Source organism: Trachemys scripta, chromosome 9, assembly GCF_013100865.1.
Source record: "Trachemys scripta elegans isolate TJP31775 chromosome 9, CAS_Tse_1.0, whole genome shotgun sequence".
Lineage (NCBI taxonomy): Eukaryota > Metazoa > Chordata > Testudines > Emydidae > Trachemys > Trachemys scripta.
In genome coordinates, this window is record NC_048306.1 from 45,084,410 (window position 1) to 45,098,152 (window position 13,743).

Here is a 13,743-nt window from a genome sequence, read left to right on the forward strand (position 1 = left end):
TTGGCACCAGCTTTGCAAACATAACCAATGCTGCATCTCCCAGCCCCGGCTGCCTCGCTTGCCCAAGTCTGGCCGTCAGCCCCGCTCCATGTCCTGGCCTCTTGGTGCTGGTAGGAGAATCCCCTCAGCAAGTCCCAGGCATGGAGAGTTCAGGGCTTCCTCCTGATGCCTTGGTGCCTTATCGGGAGCGAGGGCTGATGGTCAGTGCACAGGCTTGGGAGTCCGTTTTCACCTCAGCTCTGTCCCATTCACTCAGTGACCCTGAGTCCATCAGTACATGGGCTTCCCAGGGGGCATGGGCTGGACTGGTCGATGCTGTGGTGCTCTCAGATCTAGCCCTAGTCAGTTACTCCCATGCCCGCACAGGAGGCCCCCCTGTGCCCCCTGGCCATCCGCGTGCAGGCTGGCTCTCAGGCCATGCCCCGTTCTTCTATCTCCAAGGGAGTTTGCAGGGCTGCAGCGGCTGGAAAGGGAATGGGGACCCCTAGCCTCAGGGTTTTTGAAACAAGCTACAAGTGTCCCTAGCCTCTGTTTGCCAGAAGCTGGGAATGGGCGACAGGGGATGGATCACTTGATACCTGCCTTTTTCTATTCATTCCCTCTGAAGCACCTGGCATTGGCCTCTGTCAGAAGACAGGCTACTAGAGTTGATGGATCTTTGGTCTAACCCAGTATGGCTGTTCTTATGTTCTTATGCCAGTGTTTTGTATGGAAACGTCTCTGGAGTGCTGGGGCCATGGAGGGGAGTGTATGGGGCGGGGCTCTGACTCCCGGCCCCTTGAAGGGGAGCATATGGGGCGGGGCTCTGCCCCGGGACCTCAGAGGGGAGCATGAGGGGTGAGCAGCTTAGTGTCCTGAGAACAGTGCTTGGGCTCTGTTCTCACCACACAGCTTGGTCTCTTGAAGAGATCAGAGTCCTGAGCCGTGCACTGACGTGGGGCCCTGGGGGCACAGCGGCTCTGTGCTGCATGGCTCTGGTACTGCGCCTTCTTCCCTATCAGGGGCATGTGGGCAGGGCACTCCTAAATCCCAGCTGGCAGGTTCAGTTTTGCTTTTCATTCCTGCGGGCCCAGGGGATCTATTTGACCATCGGGATCCTGTCGGGCCATGTGCATCATTCAGGCTAGCGTTTGGCCCAGCCGTTGTGTAAACCGCACACTGCTCACGATGGACATGAGAACTGGGCCGTCCACACATGGCCCCGGTGAACTCCAGTGACTGAAAAACACATGGGAAAAATGATGCCTGTGTTAGGCCTTAGCTCTCCCCAGGCCACAGAGCACATTTCTAAGCCCTCGACTGAGAGGGGGAGGCCAGCTCTGGCATTCCTGATGTTTTGCAGGGAAAACAGGAGGGGAAAACCCCTTTTCTGGGCATGAGTGGAATCTTTCACAGCCCACTCGCCTTTTTCCCTCTCACTAGGCACTGTACATGAGACTCACTGCAATGGTTCTGTGCCCATGCAGCATGTTAGGTTGATGCTTTCAGAAAGAGCTGTGAGCCATACAGAAACAGCCATCGCGGGTCACGTGACCTCTAGGACCAAATCTGCACCCTCCAGGTCACCTACCACCCTGATCCCAGTTCTCGTGCTGCTCTCCATGTAGGAAATAGAGATAGGCCGGGTTGTCAGACCTGGCGTGCCTTGGAAATAGTCCCTGTGCTAGGGAGGCGAGGGAGCAGAAATCAATGGGATTCTGGCGGGGCCCCTCTTCTGAGCAGAGCTGCCTGGAACAGATCCTGGGTGTAGCAAGGGAGCGTTTCCATCGGGGGCTGCGGGTGGTGCCCAAGCCCCAGGCATGGGATCCTGCCATGCTGGAATGCTGCTGCCTGTTGCCTGCGCTCTCGCCCTGCCTGGCTTTGTGCTTCCCTGTGTGTGCGCGTTGCTTTCGGCTGCGCCTCTGTCCACTTTTCGCTGCTGAGTCGATCGTCTTTGCTTTCCCTTTTTGCTAGTGGAGAAATGGGGCGCTGAGGAGGTGGCGGCCTGGCTGGACACGCTTGGCTTAGGGGAATACAAAGACTTTTTTTTCCGCCATGACATCCAGGGCTCAGAGCTGATCCTGCTGGAGAGAAGAGACTTGAAGGTACTTGCATCACTTGCTTTTCTGACCGCAGCAGCGTGGCTCTCTCCATTAGTGCCCCATTGAGCTGCATGGGCACAGTTATGGGCAGAATGCTGCCCGATTGGTGCAGCCTTGCTCCTGGCAGAACCCCATGAATGATTGTAAGCCAGCTGGGAATTGCATTGGCAGGGTTGAGTTGGCATGTTAGCCCCTCACCTGGGACCCAGGCATTGGCACGGCACTTGAATGGCATCGGCGGGGCTGTGCTTGCATGCTGCACCTGCCTTATGAGTCAATGTATTTGCATTTCGCTGCGGGTGATGCCGCGCTGTCAGAATACGGACTCCTCGAGAACCAGAGCAGTCATGGTGTTGCTGCACGGCACTGGCTTCCCGCAGCTGGGGGATGGGATGGTGACTCCCAGCCAGGGACTCCATAGCACAAGCCATAACCTCCATTCCTCTCCTCCAGCTACCTGGCCTGGGTGATTAATGAAGCACCTGAGTGAAGGTGGGGCTTGGGAATGGGATCCAGAGCCTACCGCCCCGAGGACATGGTCACGCTCATTCCTGGGCAGCCAGGTGAAATGAGCTGGGAGAAGGTTTGGGGTGGGGAGTGGGGGAATTCCCTACTGAGCAGGTGTCCCTATCACATCTGGTACCAGTAGGTCTCTTCCTGGAAGACCGGTCCAGAGTTGAATTGGGCCGTGGAGACCGCACCCTGCTTTGAAGGAGCAGCTGTGCCATTAGCCTGGAATCATTTCTCTAGGCTACTGAAAATAGCTGCTCCTCCAATTAATACCCTGAGGGCCAAATCCTCACCGGTGCTTGGCACCTGCCTGCCATTGATTCACATGGACATTAGAGCCTGGCTAACTTAAAGGGCTCTTTTTTTTAATTGTTCAAATATCACATTTTTTGTGGAAAATTTTGTCAAAATCCATCTTTCATAAAAAGTTCAGTTTAGCCAAAACAGCATTTTCTGACAGAAAACATCCAACTACAATTTTTCAACCAGCCTTGCCCCGCTCCCACAACCAGCCAACCCCCTGCCTGCCCAGTTCACATGCCTCATCCCACTCCCCCAACCAGCCTGCTGCCTGCCCAGTACACACGCCTTGTCCCCCCCAAACTGTTGCCCCTCGGCCTGCCTGGTTCAAATGCCTTACTCCACTCCCACATCCTGCCAGTCTTCTGCCTGCCCAGTACACACACCCTGCCCCACTCCCCCATCCTGCCAGCCCGATAAACACACCCTGCCCAATTCCCCCTGTGATGGGTTGGATCACAGAAACCCCCTTGGGGCTGCCAACTGATGTACCAAGACTGCTTCTGCCCCTGCTTTCCCTGCCAACTTGGGACTCCAGCACCCTGTCTATCTAGTTGAGCCAGACACGCCAGTCTGCTCCAGTACAAACCCCAACCACGTGCCCCAAAGCTGCAGACTTAACTGAAAGCAACTTAAGAAGTGTTCCTGTCTTTAACACTCAGATGCTCAACTCCCAATGGGGTCCAAACCCCAAATAAATCTGTTTTATTTATAAAATTTTACTCATTTATAAATTTATATTTATAAAGTTTTACTCATAAATTGTTCGCCCTCTATAATACTGATAGAGAGATATGTACGGCTGTTTGCCCCCCCCCCCCCAGGTATTAATGCATACTCTGGATTAATTAATAAGTAAAAAGTGATTTTATTAAATACAGAAAGTAGGATTTAATGGTTCCAAGTAGTAACAGACAGAACAAAGTGAATTACCAAGTAAAATAAAATAAAACATGCAAGTCTGAGTCTAATACAGCAAGAAAACTGAATACAGACAAAATCTCAGCCTCCGTTGTGTTCCAATAAGCTTCCTTTTACAGACTAGTCTCCTTCTAGTCTGGGTCCAGAAATTACTCACACCCCCTATAGTTACTGTCCTTTGTTCCAGTCTCTTTCAGGTATCTTTGGGGTGGAGAGGCTATCCCTTTAGCCAGCTGAAGACCAGATGGGGGAGGGGGTCTCCCAGGGGTTTAAGTAGACTTTCTCTTGTGGGTGGAGACCCCCTCCTCTCTCCTATGGAAAGTCCAGCTCCAAGATGAAGTTTTGGTGTCACATGGGCAAGTCACATGTCCATGCATGGCCCAGTTCTTCTTCGAGTGATTGTTCACGTCCATTACACATTAGGTGTGCGCGCGTCGCGTGCACGGTCATCGGAAACTTTTTCCCTCAGCGGCTCCCATCGGGCCAGCAGGGTCCCCGCTCCCGCCAGAGCGGCGCCCCGCTCTAGCGTATATATATCCCTGCGAGCCCGACCCTCCCTCAGCTCCTTCTTACTGTCCGTGACGGCGTTGGAACAACTCTGTCTCTCACTTGAGAGTGTCCCTTAGCGTTAATAGTTAGTGTTCTTCTTAGCAGTTATCAGTTCTTTAGTACCTAGAATCTTAGCAAACAGTTCTTTAGTAGTAGTTAAGCTCCTTTGTTTTAGGTGTTGGTCAATCCCGACACCGGCCCTGGGCTGCGGGGCATGCCGGACGCCCAAGGCTTCAAGGCTTGTGCCACGTGCCGCAAGCCTATGCCGATAAGCGATCCCCACGACTCATGCCTCCGTTGCCTGGGGGAAGCACACCAAAAAGAGCGCTGCAAGATCTGTAAGGTCTTCAAGCCCAGGACTAAGAAAGAGAGGGACTTTCGCCTTAAGCAGCTGCTCATGGAGGCTGCATTACAGCCCTCCACTTTGACGCATCAGGCAACTTCGGTGCGGAGTGCCCCGGCATCGGTTCATGATCTGGCACCGGCAGGGCACCATAAGCCGACGGCACCGACACAGCAAGACCGCCCCCGGCACCGGTCATCTTTGCTGGCAAAATCAAAGGGCCAACCTAAAGCCCGAGGACGCTCCCCGCATAAGAGGGCAGCGCCCGCGAAGACCTCGAATGCGCCTAAGAGAGTGACGACCCCAGGACAGATCCCGGTGCCAGTGGCTCCGGCGCCGAGAGGCCCGTCGAGCCCCAGGATAGGCGCATCGAGTGAGGAGGAAGGGCTGGAGGAGCTTTTGGAACAGCCCTCCACCCCGGACACGTTTGAGGCAGCAAAGGACCTCATCGAATTGTCCGCTGAGGGCCCCCCTCCAAGCCAAAGATAATCTGCCAAGACTGCCTTCCAGAGGCAAGCCAGCAATGGTGCGCCCATTACGGTCACCACCTCAGTACCGTTCATAGCGCCGCTCCTGGTCGAGCTCTGCCTTGGTGGACTCCCGGCTACCCTCGGCGCAGACGACCGCACAGCCATTGGGCCCCAACAAGCGCCTGGCGCCAACCCAGCAGCCCTACTCGAGTAGGCACCGGGACGTGTCAGCCACGCGATCCCCAAGACCGACCACTCGCAGTCGTTCCCGGTCCCGAGGTCACCAGTACCGGACCAGGTCGGCAAGACGTTACTCCCGGTCCCGGTCCAGGTCCCGGAGGTACTACTCTCCGACCCCGGACCGGCACTGTCCCACGGCACCACCGTGGCCATCCAGGTCACCGTCTGTGGTTTCGGAGGCAGACTCGGGCCAGTCCAGCAGATTTGCCCACAGGGCACCGGCTGGTAGGGAACATGAAGCCCCTTGGCACCCACAGTGGGGCCAGCCAGGACAATGGCCATTCTGGACCCCTTGGGCCTACCACCAGCAAGCCCCCCATCCAGGACCTTGAGATCTGGCCCCTCGAGTCACCGGTCCCACTCCCCGCAGGGGCGCCCCTCTTCGTACAAGGAGGCCATGGTCTCCAGACCACCGGGGCAAGAAAGAGCCGACTCGGCACCGAGCCCGACACCGTCTCAGGCCCACACTATGGGACAGACCCCAGAGGAGCGCCCAGTAGGTGAGGAGTTGCAAGAAGAAGAGGACGCACAGAAAGCCCTAACCTCTTCCTCCTCACCAGATGAAGCCGTGGCGGGCACGATGGTGTCCGGCCCTCCCCCGATTGACCATCGGGCCCAGCAGGATCTGCTCCCCCGAGTAGCCCTCAATCTGGGGTTGCAGGCGGAGGAGACTGTAGAGCAGGAGGACCTCATGGTTGACATCCTAAGCCCGGAAGGCCCCTCCAGGATTGCACTCCTGCTCATAAAGACAGTACAGTCGAACTATAAGACAGTGTGGCAAACACCGGCCTCCAGTGCACCAATTGCGAAAGGCGTAGAGAGGAAGTACTTCGCCCCCTCCAAGGGGTTCGACTTCCTCTTTTCTGACCCAGCACCCTGTTCGCTGGTCGTCTCTGCAGTCAACAAACGAGAGCAGCATGGCCAGCAAGCCCCGGCCCCCAAGGCCAAGGAGGCAAAGCGCTTGGACTTATTTGGTAGGAAGGTCTACTCGTCCGGGGGCCTCCAGTTGAGGATTGCTAACCAACAAGCGATTCTGAAGAGACACAATTTCAATTCTTGGGCATCAGTCTTCAAGTTTAAGGACTCCCTGCTCCAGGGTTCACAACCAGAGTTTGCTGCCCTGGTGGACGAGGGGAAGGCAGTAGCCAAAACCTCTTTGCAGGCCTCCCTTGACTCCGCAGACGCAGCGGCCAGGACAATCGTGTCAGGAGTGGTAATGATGCGCTCGGCATGGCTACAGGCTTCCAGCCTTCCCCCAGAGGTACAAAACACCTTGCAAGACCTGTTCGAAGGGTTAGGCTTGTTCTCAGACCAGACGGATGCCAGATTGCATAGCCTCAAAGACTCTCAAGCAACCCTCAAGTTGTTGGGAATGCACACCCCAGTGACACAGAGGAACCCCTTTAAGCCCCAACCACCGCAGAGGCAATACCACCCTCGTCCTAGACAGGAACCGTACCGCAGAAGGGGCAGGGATAACAGGCGTAGACGTAACAACACGCCTAACCAGGGCCAAGGCCACGGCCAAGGCAAGCTGCAGCCGGGAAATAAGCAAGGGTTTTGAAGCTGCGATTGAGGACAGCGTACCAACCCTTCTACTGGATCCTCCTCTATGTTTCAGGGACCGCCTGTCCCATTTTTACCGTGCTTGGTCCTGTATAACGTCGGACCGCTGGGTCCTTCGCACGGTGGAGGCAGGATACACCCTTCAGTTCTCCTCGCCCCCTCCCTCCCACCCCCCATCCCTGTCACTCTTCAGGGACCCCTCTCACGAGCAACTCCTTATGCAGGAAGTGGGGGCCCTCCTCAAAGTAGGAGCAGTAGAAGAAGTCCCTCCGGACCTAAGAGGGAAAGGGTTTTACTCCAGATGTTTCCTCATTCCCAAAGCAAAAGGGGGCCTCCATCCCATTTTGGACCTACGCAAACTAAACAAATTTTTGGTCAAGGCACGTTTTCGTATGGTCTCCCTTGGTGCTATTATCCCATCCCTGGATCCAGGGGATTGGTACGCTGCCCTCGATATGAAAGATGCATACTTTCACATTGCCATTTGCACGGCCCACCGGCGGTTCCTACGCTTCACCATCAACCAACACCATTTCCAATTTACGGTCTTGCCCTTCGGCCTAGCAACGGCCCCGCGAGTGTTCACGAAATGCATGTCCGTGGTGGCAGCCTTTCTTCAGAAAAGAAAGATGCGGGTATACCCGTACTTGGATGACTGGCTCCTCGCGGGCACGTAAGAAGACGAGGTCCGCTCCCACGTGGCACTGGTGTTACAGGTGTTCTGCAAGCTCGGTCTACTGGTCAATGTACCCAAGTCCTCACTGAGCCCCACGCAGGACTGGATTTCATAGGAGCGGTTCTGGACTCGGTGGCGGCACGGGCAAGTCTTCCAGTGTCATGGTTCCTGGCCATTCAAAGGGTCGTAAGCTCCATCCAACAATTCCCCATGACCACGGCCAGATGCCGTATGCAACTCTTGGGGCACATGGCGGCTTGCACACATGTAGTCAGACATGCCCGCCTAAGACTTAGACTGTTACAGTTGTGGCTGGCCGAAACGTATTGCCCCAACAGAGACCCCTTAGACCTAGTAGTGTCAATCCCAGCTCGGGTGTCGAACTCCCCCGCTGGTGGCTCGATCACCAGCAGGTTTGCGAAGGGGTCCCTTTCGCCACCCCGCAACCCACTCTGACATTAGTAACAGATGCGTCGGACCTTGGGGGGCGCACCTTGGGGACCTGCGGACCCAGGGCTTATGGTCCAGGGAAGAAAAGTTGCTTCACATCAATCTGAAGGAGTTAAGAGCAGTTCCCCTCACCTGCCAGACCTTTCACGCTACCATAGAAGGCCACAGCGTGTCAGTTCTGACAGACAACACTACCGCCATGTTCTACATAAACAAGCAGGGCGGGTCCTGATCCTCTCCCCTCTGTCACGAGGCGCTCCTCCTATGGGACTTCTGTATAGCCCATTCAGTCCACCTACTGGCACCATATCTCCCAGGGGTCCAAAACGGGTTAGCAGACCGCCTCAGCAGGTCCTACCACATGCACAAATGGACTCTACGAGAGGACATCCTGCATTCAATCTTCCACCTGGGGAAACCCCCACCTCTGGATCTCTTCGCCACCAAGGACAACAGCCAATGCCCTCAGTTTTGTTCATTCCAGAACCTCAGCCCGGGCTCATTGGCAGATGCCTTTGCGATTCTGTGGGGCGGAAGACTGAGGTATGCCTTCCCACCATTCCCGCTCATCCACAGGGTCCTGCTCAAGACCCGCAGGGACAAGGCGACAGTCATCCTCATCGCACCGGCGTGGCCGGTTCACGACCCTGCTGGAACTATCCGTGACCGCCCTGATCGCCCTCCCCCTCTATCGCAACCTCATCACGCAGGACTGGGGTCGCCTACTCCACCCGAACCTACCGTCGCTACATCTCACGGCGTGGTATCTCTCTGGCTAAACAATATGGCGCACAGGTGCTCCCACCAGATCCAGCAAATTCTTCTTGGTAGTAGGAAGCCCTCCACAAGAGCGAGCTACCTTGACAAATGGAAGAGGTTCTCCCACTGGTGTGAGCCTCATCACATACAGCCTCTGCAGGCCTCCATCCCATCAATACTGGACTACTTGCTGCACCTCAAGCACCAAGGGCTCGCTCCCGCCTCACTTAAAGTGCATCTGGCCACCATATCAGCGTTCCACCCTGGAGAGTTGCAGGTTTCGGTGTTCTCCAACCCCACAGTAGTCCGATTCCTCAAGGGGCTGGAGAGGGTGTTTCCCTACTCGCGCCCGCCGGTCCCTACATGGAATCTTAACCTGGTCCTAACTAAACTCATGGGGCCGACCTTTGAACCCCTAGCCTCTTGCTCCCTCATGCACCTCTCATGGAAGGTAGCGTTTCTAGTGGCCATCACATCGGCTAGGAGGGTATCGGAATTGAGAGCCCTCACTTCGGAACCCCCTTATACAGTTTTTTATAAGGATAAGGTGCAACTGAGGCCGCACCCCAAATTCTTTCCTAAAGTGGTCACGCAATTTCATATGGGGCAGGATGTTTGTTTACCGGTGTTCTTCCCTAAGCCCCATACGGACCCAAGCCACCGCAGCCTACGTACCCTCGATGTCCGTAGAGCCTTGGCATTCTATCTGAAATGGACCAGGCCATTCCGCAAGTCGACGCAAATTGCCATTGCGGAGAGAAGGAAAGGCCAGCCTATCTCGGCGCAACGTTTGTCAGCATGGATTGTGCTTTGCGTACGCACATGCTATGAGCTTGCCAACGTACCAGCCCCAGAGATCAGAGCTCACTTGACTAGAGCCCAAGCGTCCTCGGCGGCTTTCTTGGCGCAGGTTCCACTCCAAGAAATCTGTAAAGCGGCGACCTGGTCGTCGGTGCATACGTTCACAGCCCACTACGCAATCCATCATCAGACCAGAGAGGTGGTCGGCAGGGCTGTGCTTCAATCAATTGTTCCTTGACTCCTACCCTCCTCCAATGGTAAGCTTGTGAGTCACCTAATGTGTAATGGACGTGAACAATCACTCGAAGAAGAAAAAACGGTTACTTACCTTCTGTAACTGTTGTTCTTTGAGATGTGTTGTTCACATCCATTACACTTCCCACCCTCCTTCCCCTCTGTCAGAGTCACCGTCAAGAAGGAACCGAGGGAGGGTCAGGCCCGCAGGGATATATATACGCTAGAGTGGGGCGCTGCTCTGGCGGGAGGGGGGACCCTGCCGGCCCGACGGGAGCCGCTGAGGGAAGAAGTTTCTGACGTCCGTGCATGCGACGCGCACACACCTAATGTGTAATGGACGTGAACAACACATCTCGAAGAACAACAGTTACAGAAGGTAGGTAACCGTTGTTTTTTTTACAGCCAGCAGCCATTGCTTACATGCTACCCTGAATGTCCTCAGGTAGACTTCTTATGTGGATTGGAGCCTTCCAAGATTCATTGTCCTTTTAAGTGTTTCTTGATTAAGCACTTAAGTTGCACAGTCCTTTCTCAAGAAGCTGAGTAAATGTTTACTAAAGCTACTTAAAAATCAAGCAAGTACACAGCCAATATTCATAATTTCACATACAACAATGACACATGCATACAAATAGGATGAATAGATTCAGTAGACCATAACCTTTAGAGATATGTTCAGATATGTCCAGTTATATATACATTCATAAGCATATTTCCACAAAGCCTTAAGGGTGCACTGTCACACCCCCATCCTACCAGCCCCCTGCCTGCCCAGTTCACATGCCCTGTCCCACTCTCCCGACCAGCCTGCCACTTGCCTGCCCAGTACACATACCCTGCCCCGCTCCCCCATCCTGCCAGTCCCCTGCCTGCCTGGTACACATTCCCATCCCCACTCCCCCATCATGCCAGCCTCCTGCCTGCCCAGCTCACACACCCTGCCCCACTCCCCCGACCTGCCAGCCCCGTCTGCCTGGTTCACATGCCCTGCCCAGCTCCCCCAACCTGCTGCCCCCTTGGCCTGTGCAGTTCACACGCCCTGCCCTGCCCTGTTCCTCTCCTCTAGCCTGCCCTACCCCACTGGGGGAGGTGGCTATGGCACGCCTTTGGATTCTCTATTTCAGTGTCTCCTCCCACACCTGCAGCCAGGGTGGGCTGTGGATCAGGCCTCAAAGCCCTTTTCGGTGCCCCCTAAGTCCTGGGGCTCTCCTCCCCTGTTGGCAACCCCAGGCCCCCAACCGGTGAATGGAAGGCAATGGGTCCCAGCATGGGGCACCATTCTGCTGCTGCCAGCCTGGTAGGCGGGATATGCCATCTCTGGGCGCGGGGCCCACTCTTAGCCAGCCACCTGCCCCAGCAGTCTCTGAAACGCCAGCATCCTGGCTGGATTGGACTCGCAGTTTTGCCTGTGGTGAGAGCTGCTTCCCATGGGGGGCTGGATTGTGACCGAGGGGCATGCAGATGGTTGGCTAGAAATCCAGCAGGGGCTTTTAAGCCAGTGTTTTCCTAGCTGCATTTGCTAATGTGCTGCTGAGTCCTAGAAATCGATCCTGCGCACTCCACCTAGACTGCTGAGGGAGGCTGGGGTGCAAGGATTGCAGGACTGGAGCCCATGTTCATCAGTAATAAAAATGTCTGCTGCTCCCCTGTGGTTCAGAGACGCTTTGTGTATTTGTCAGGTGCGCGTTTATTCAACTTTGTCCTCTTCTTTTATTCAGGATCTGGGGATAACAAAGGTGGGCCATATGAAGAGGATTCTCCAGGGAATTAAAGACATCAGCAGCCATCCCTAGCAAAGCATATAAAGGAAAAAGAACGTGGCCAGTGTCGGTGACGGGGAATCTTAACTCTGGATGGACCCTCCAGAACCTGAAATCTAGTACAGGCACTCTAGAACGCTAGCAACTTCACAGTCATTCTAGAACTCTAAACACCTAGGCATCTGTTCTTGAGCGTGTTTGTTCGTGATGCAGATGCATCCCATCAGCAAACGACCCAGAATGGAATGCTGTGGAATCCTTTCACTAGAACATTTCTCATCACCGCTCTCAAGCGTGCCCCTGAAGAGTTTACAGTTCCATGTTAGCCAAAGATTGTTGGTCTGTGTGTCTTTGCCCTCGATTGCCCTTGTGGTTTTTGGTTTCTGTGCTTGATGGTTTCAGTTCAGCAGTTAATTTCCATATGTACCTGTGAGCTAGAAGAAAGGACCAAGCTGTATGTGTGCTGCTGGAGTTGTCAGGTTTCCATAGCAGCTGAGTCACATTTAGTTGACTACTTCCAGGCTTCAATGTGAAGAAGACCTGAGTTACATGAGAGCAGGCAGCCAGCAGCAAGTGGTGAGATGGGAGCAAACTCTAGAAATGGCCAGATCTGCGAGACTACAGCGCCACCTGTGACCCATCCAAGGCAGAAAACTCGACACAGTCAAAGACTACACATCCTCCTGTCCCACCTTCAGGGAGGGACAGTGCCTCTTTGACAGGGCTATGGGGGAACAGGCACTAGGGCATGCCTTGCCAGCACCATGGCTTTTCTAATCTTCATTTCAAAGCTGTGATATGTTTGGGCTCATGGCAGTGTATCTCGTCCCAGAAGAGTATAGTGCATGCTGGGCCACCTTTCCCGCCTGGGTCTCGTCCAAAGGCTGCTCAGAGCAGCGAGTGTGTATATTGCTTTTGTTTGCCAGTTTCCTGCCTATGGAATATAGCTGGTTCCTCCAGCAGCCTTGGGGCGTATTGGGTTGTCTGCTGAGATGACTGGACACCCTGTCCTGACCCACTGGCCCTCATTCCTCTTGGCTTGCTTGTTTTGAGCCAGAGGTGATAGAGCTCCCTTTAGCCTCAGGGCACTACTTGGGTAGCATGTTGGTTCCCTCCTCTGAACACCAAATCTCTTGGGTTCCAGAACCAGAAACCCATCGTAGGCTGTGCTGAGCGTCCCTGACTCCCATTGATCCCAGGGGCACATGAGCCTTGTGAGTCCCACCTGAGATCAGGCCTCCCACTGTCCGTCCTACCCAAAGGTAGCTCACATTCCCTGCCACCATTCAGTGCCATTCAGGAGGCTTCTGTGAAGTAAAAATGGGGAAACTCGAGGCTCCTGCTAGACTGGAGCAGAGGAGGGGGCTCCTTCCGGATAGGGGGGACCAGCTCATGCAGGCTCAAGAACCTTCTGACATTTCAACATGGCAGCTTTGGAAGTTGTGATAGTGAAATATACCACACAAAAAACAACAACCCAACCTCCCACCCCCGCTCCACTGTTGTTCAGCCACAAAATGTATTTAAATTCTGTAAATAGTTTCCAAGAAAAGATATTTATTGCAGTGAGATGTAAACCTGTAATTTATTCTGTCCTGAATTGAACTGGACTGGTTAGTGCAGCAGGTACTCCAGCCTCTGACAATGACCAGCCACCAACGCTCCTCCAGTAGCCGGAGGCCTCTGACCTCTTGCTCACGTTTTGATGTTAAATTGGAAAAACTGCCCTGCTCAATGTAATAAAGAGCCACCTCCCAGCTTCATTGCCCCAGAACAGTGATACAAAAAGAAGAGCCAGTCATGAAGGTGGGAGGAAATAATTTGATTTTCAAAAAATCTCAAAATATTGAAAAACTGGTAAAAAAAAGTTTCCCACCCATTGTAATGTCTTCTGCTCAACTCTATAATTGACCCATCGCCTGGCCTTTCTGAGGAGCCAACGTTAAACCACTCACTCACTGGGAAAGGTGAAAAATAACTTCAACTTAAGTCCAAAATTTCAAGCAATCGCCGATTGTGGGTGTCCGATGTGAGATTGATTATTGCAGAGGGGCTAACCACTCCCACCTTCTGCTGATGC

The 13,743-nt window shown here is 54.3% G+C and overlaps 1 protein-coding gene across 3 annotated transcripts in view; it reads left to right on the plus strand.

Annotated features, from left to right (window-relative positions):
• The window catches only part of LOC117883008 (diacylglycerol kinase delta-like), a 170,933-nt gene extending 157,513 nt beyond the window's left edge, over nt 1–13,420 (plus strand). For 2 of the 3 annotated variants that reach the window (XM_034781921.1, XM_034781922.1), the window contains exons 29-30: nt 1,954–2,084; nt 11,622–13,420. In XM_034781921.1, the coding sequence (XP_034637812.1) occupies nt 1,954–2,084; nt 11,622–11,696 (206 nt within the window). In that variant the 3' untranslated portion in view covers nt 11,697–13,420. The remainder of the gene's footprint in view (nt 1–1,953; nt 2,085–11,621) is intronic. The other variant, XM_034781923.1, reaches the window with a different exon arrangement.
• The last annotated feature ends 323 nt before the right edge of the window (nt 13,421–13,743 follow it).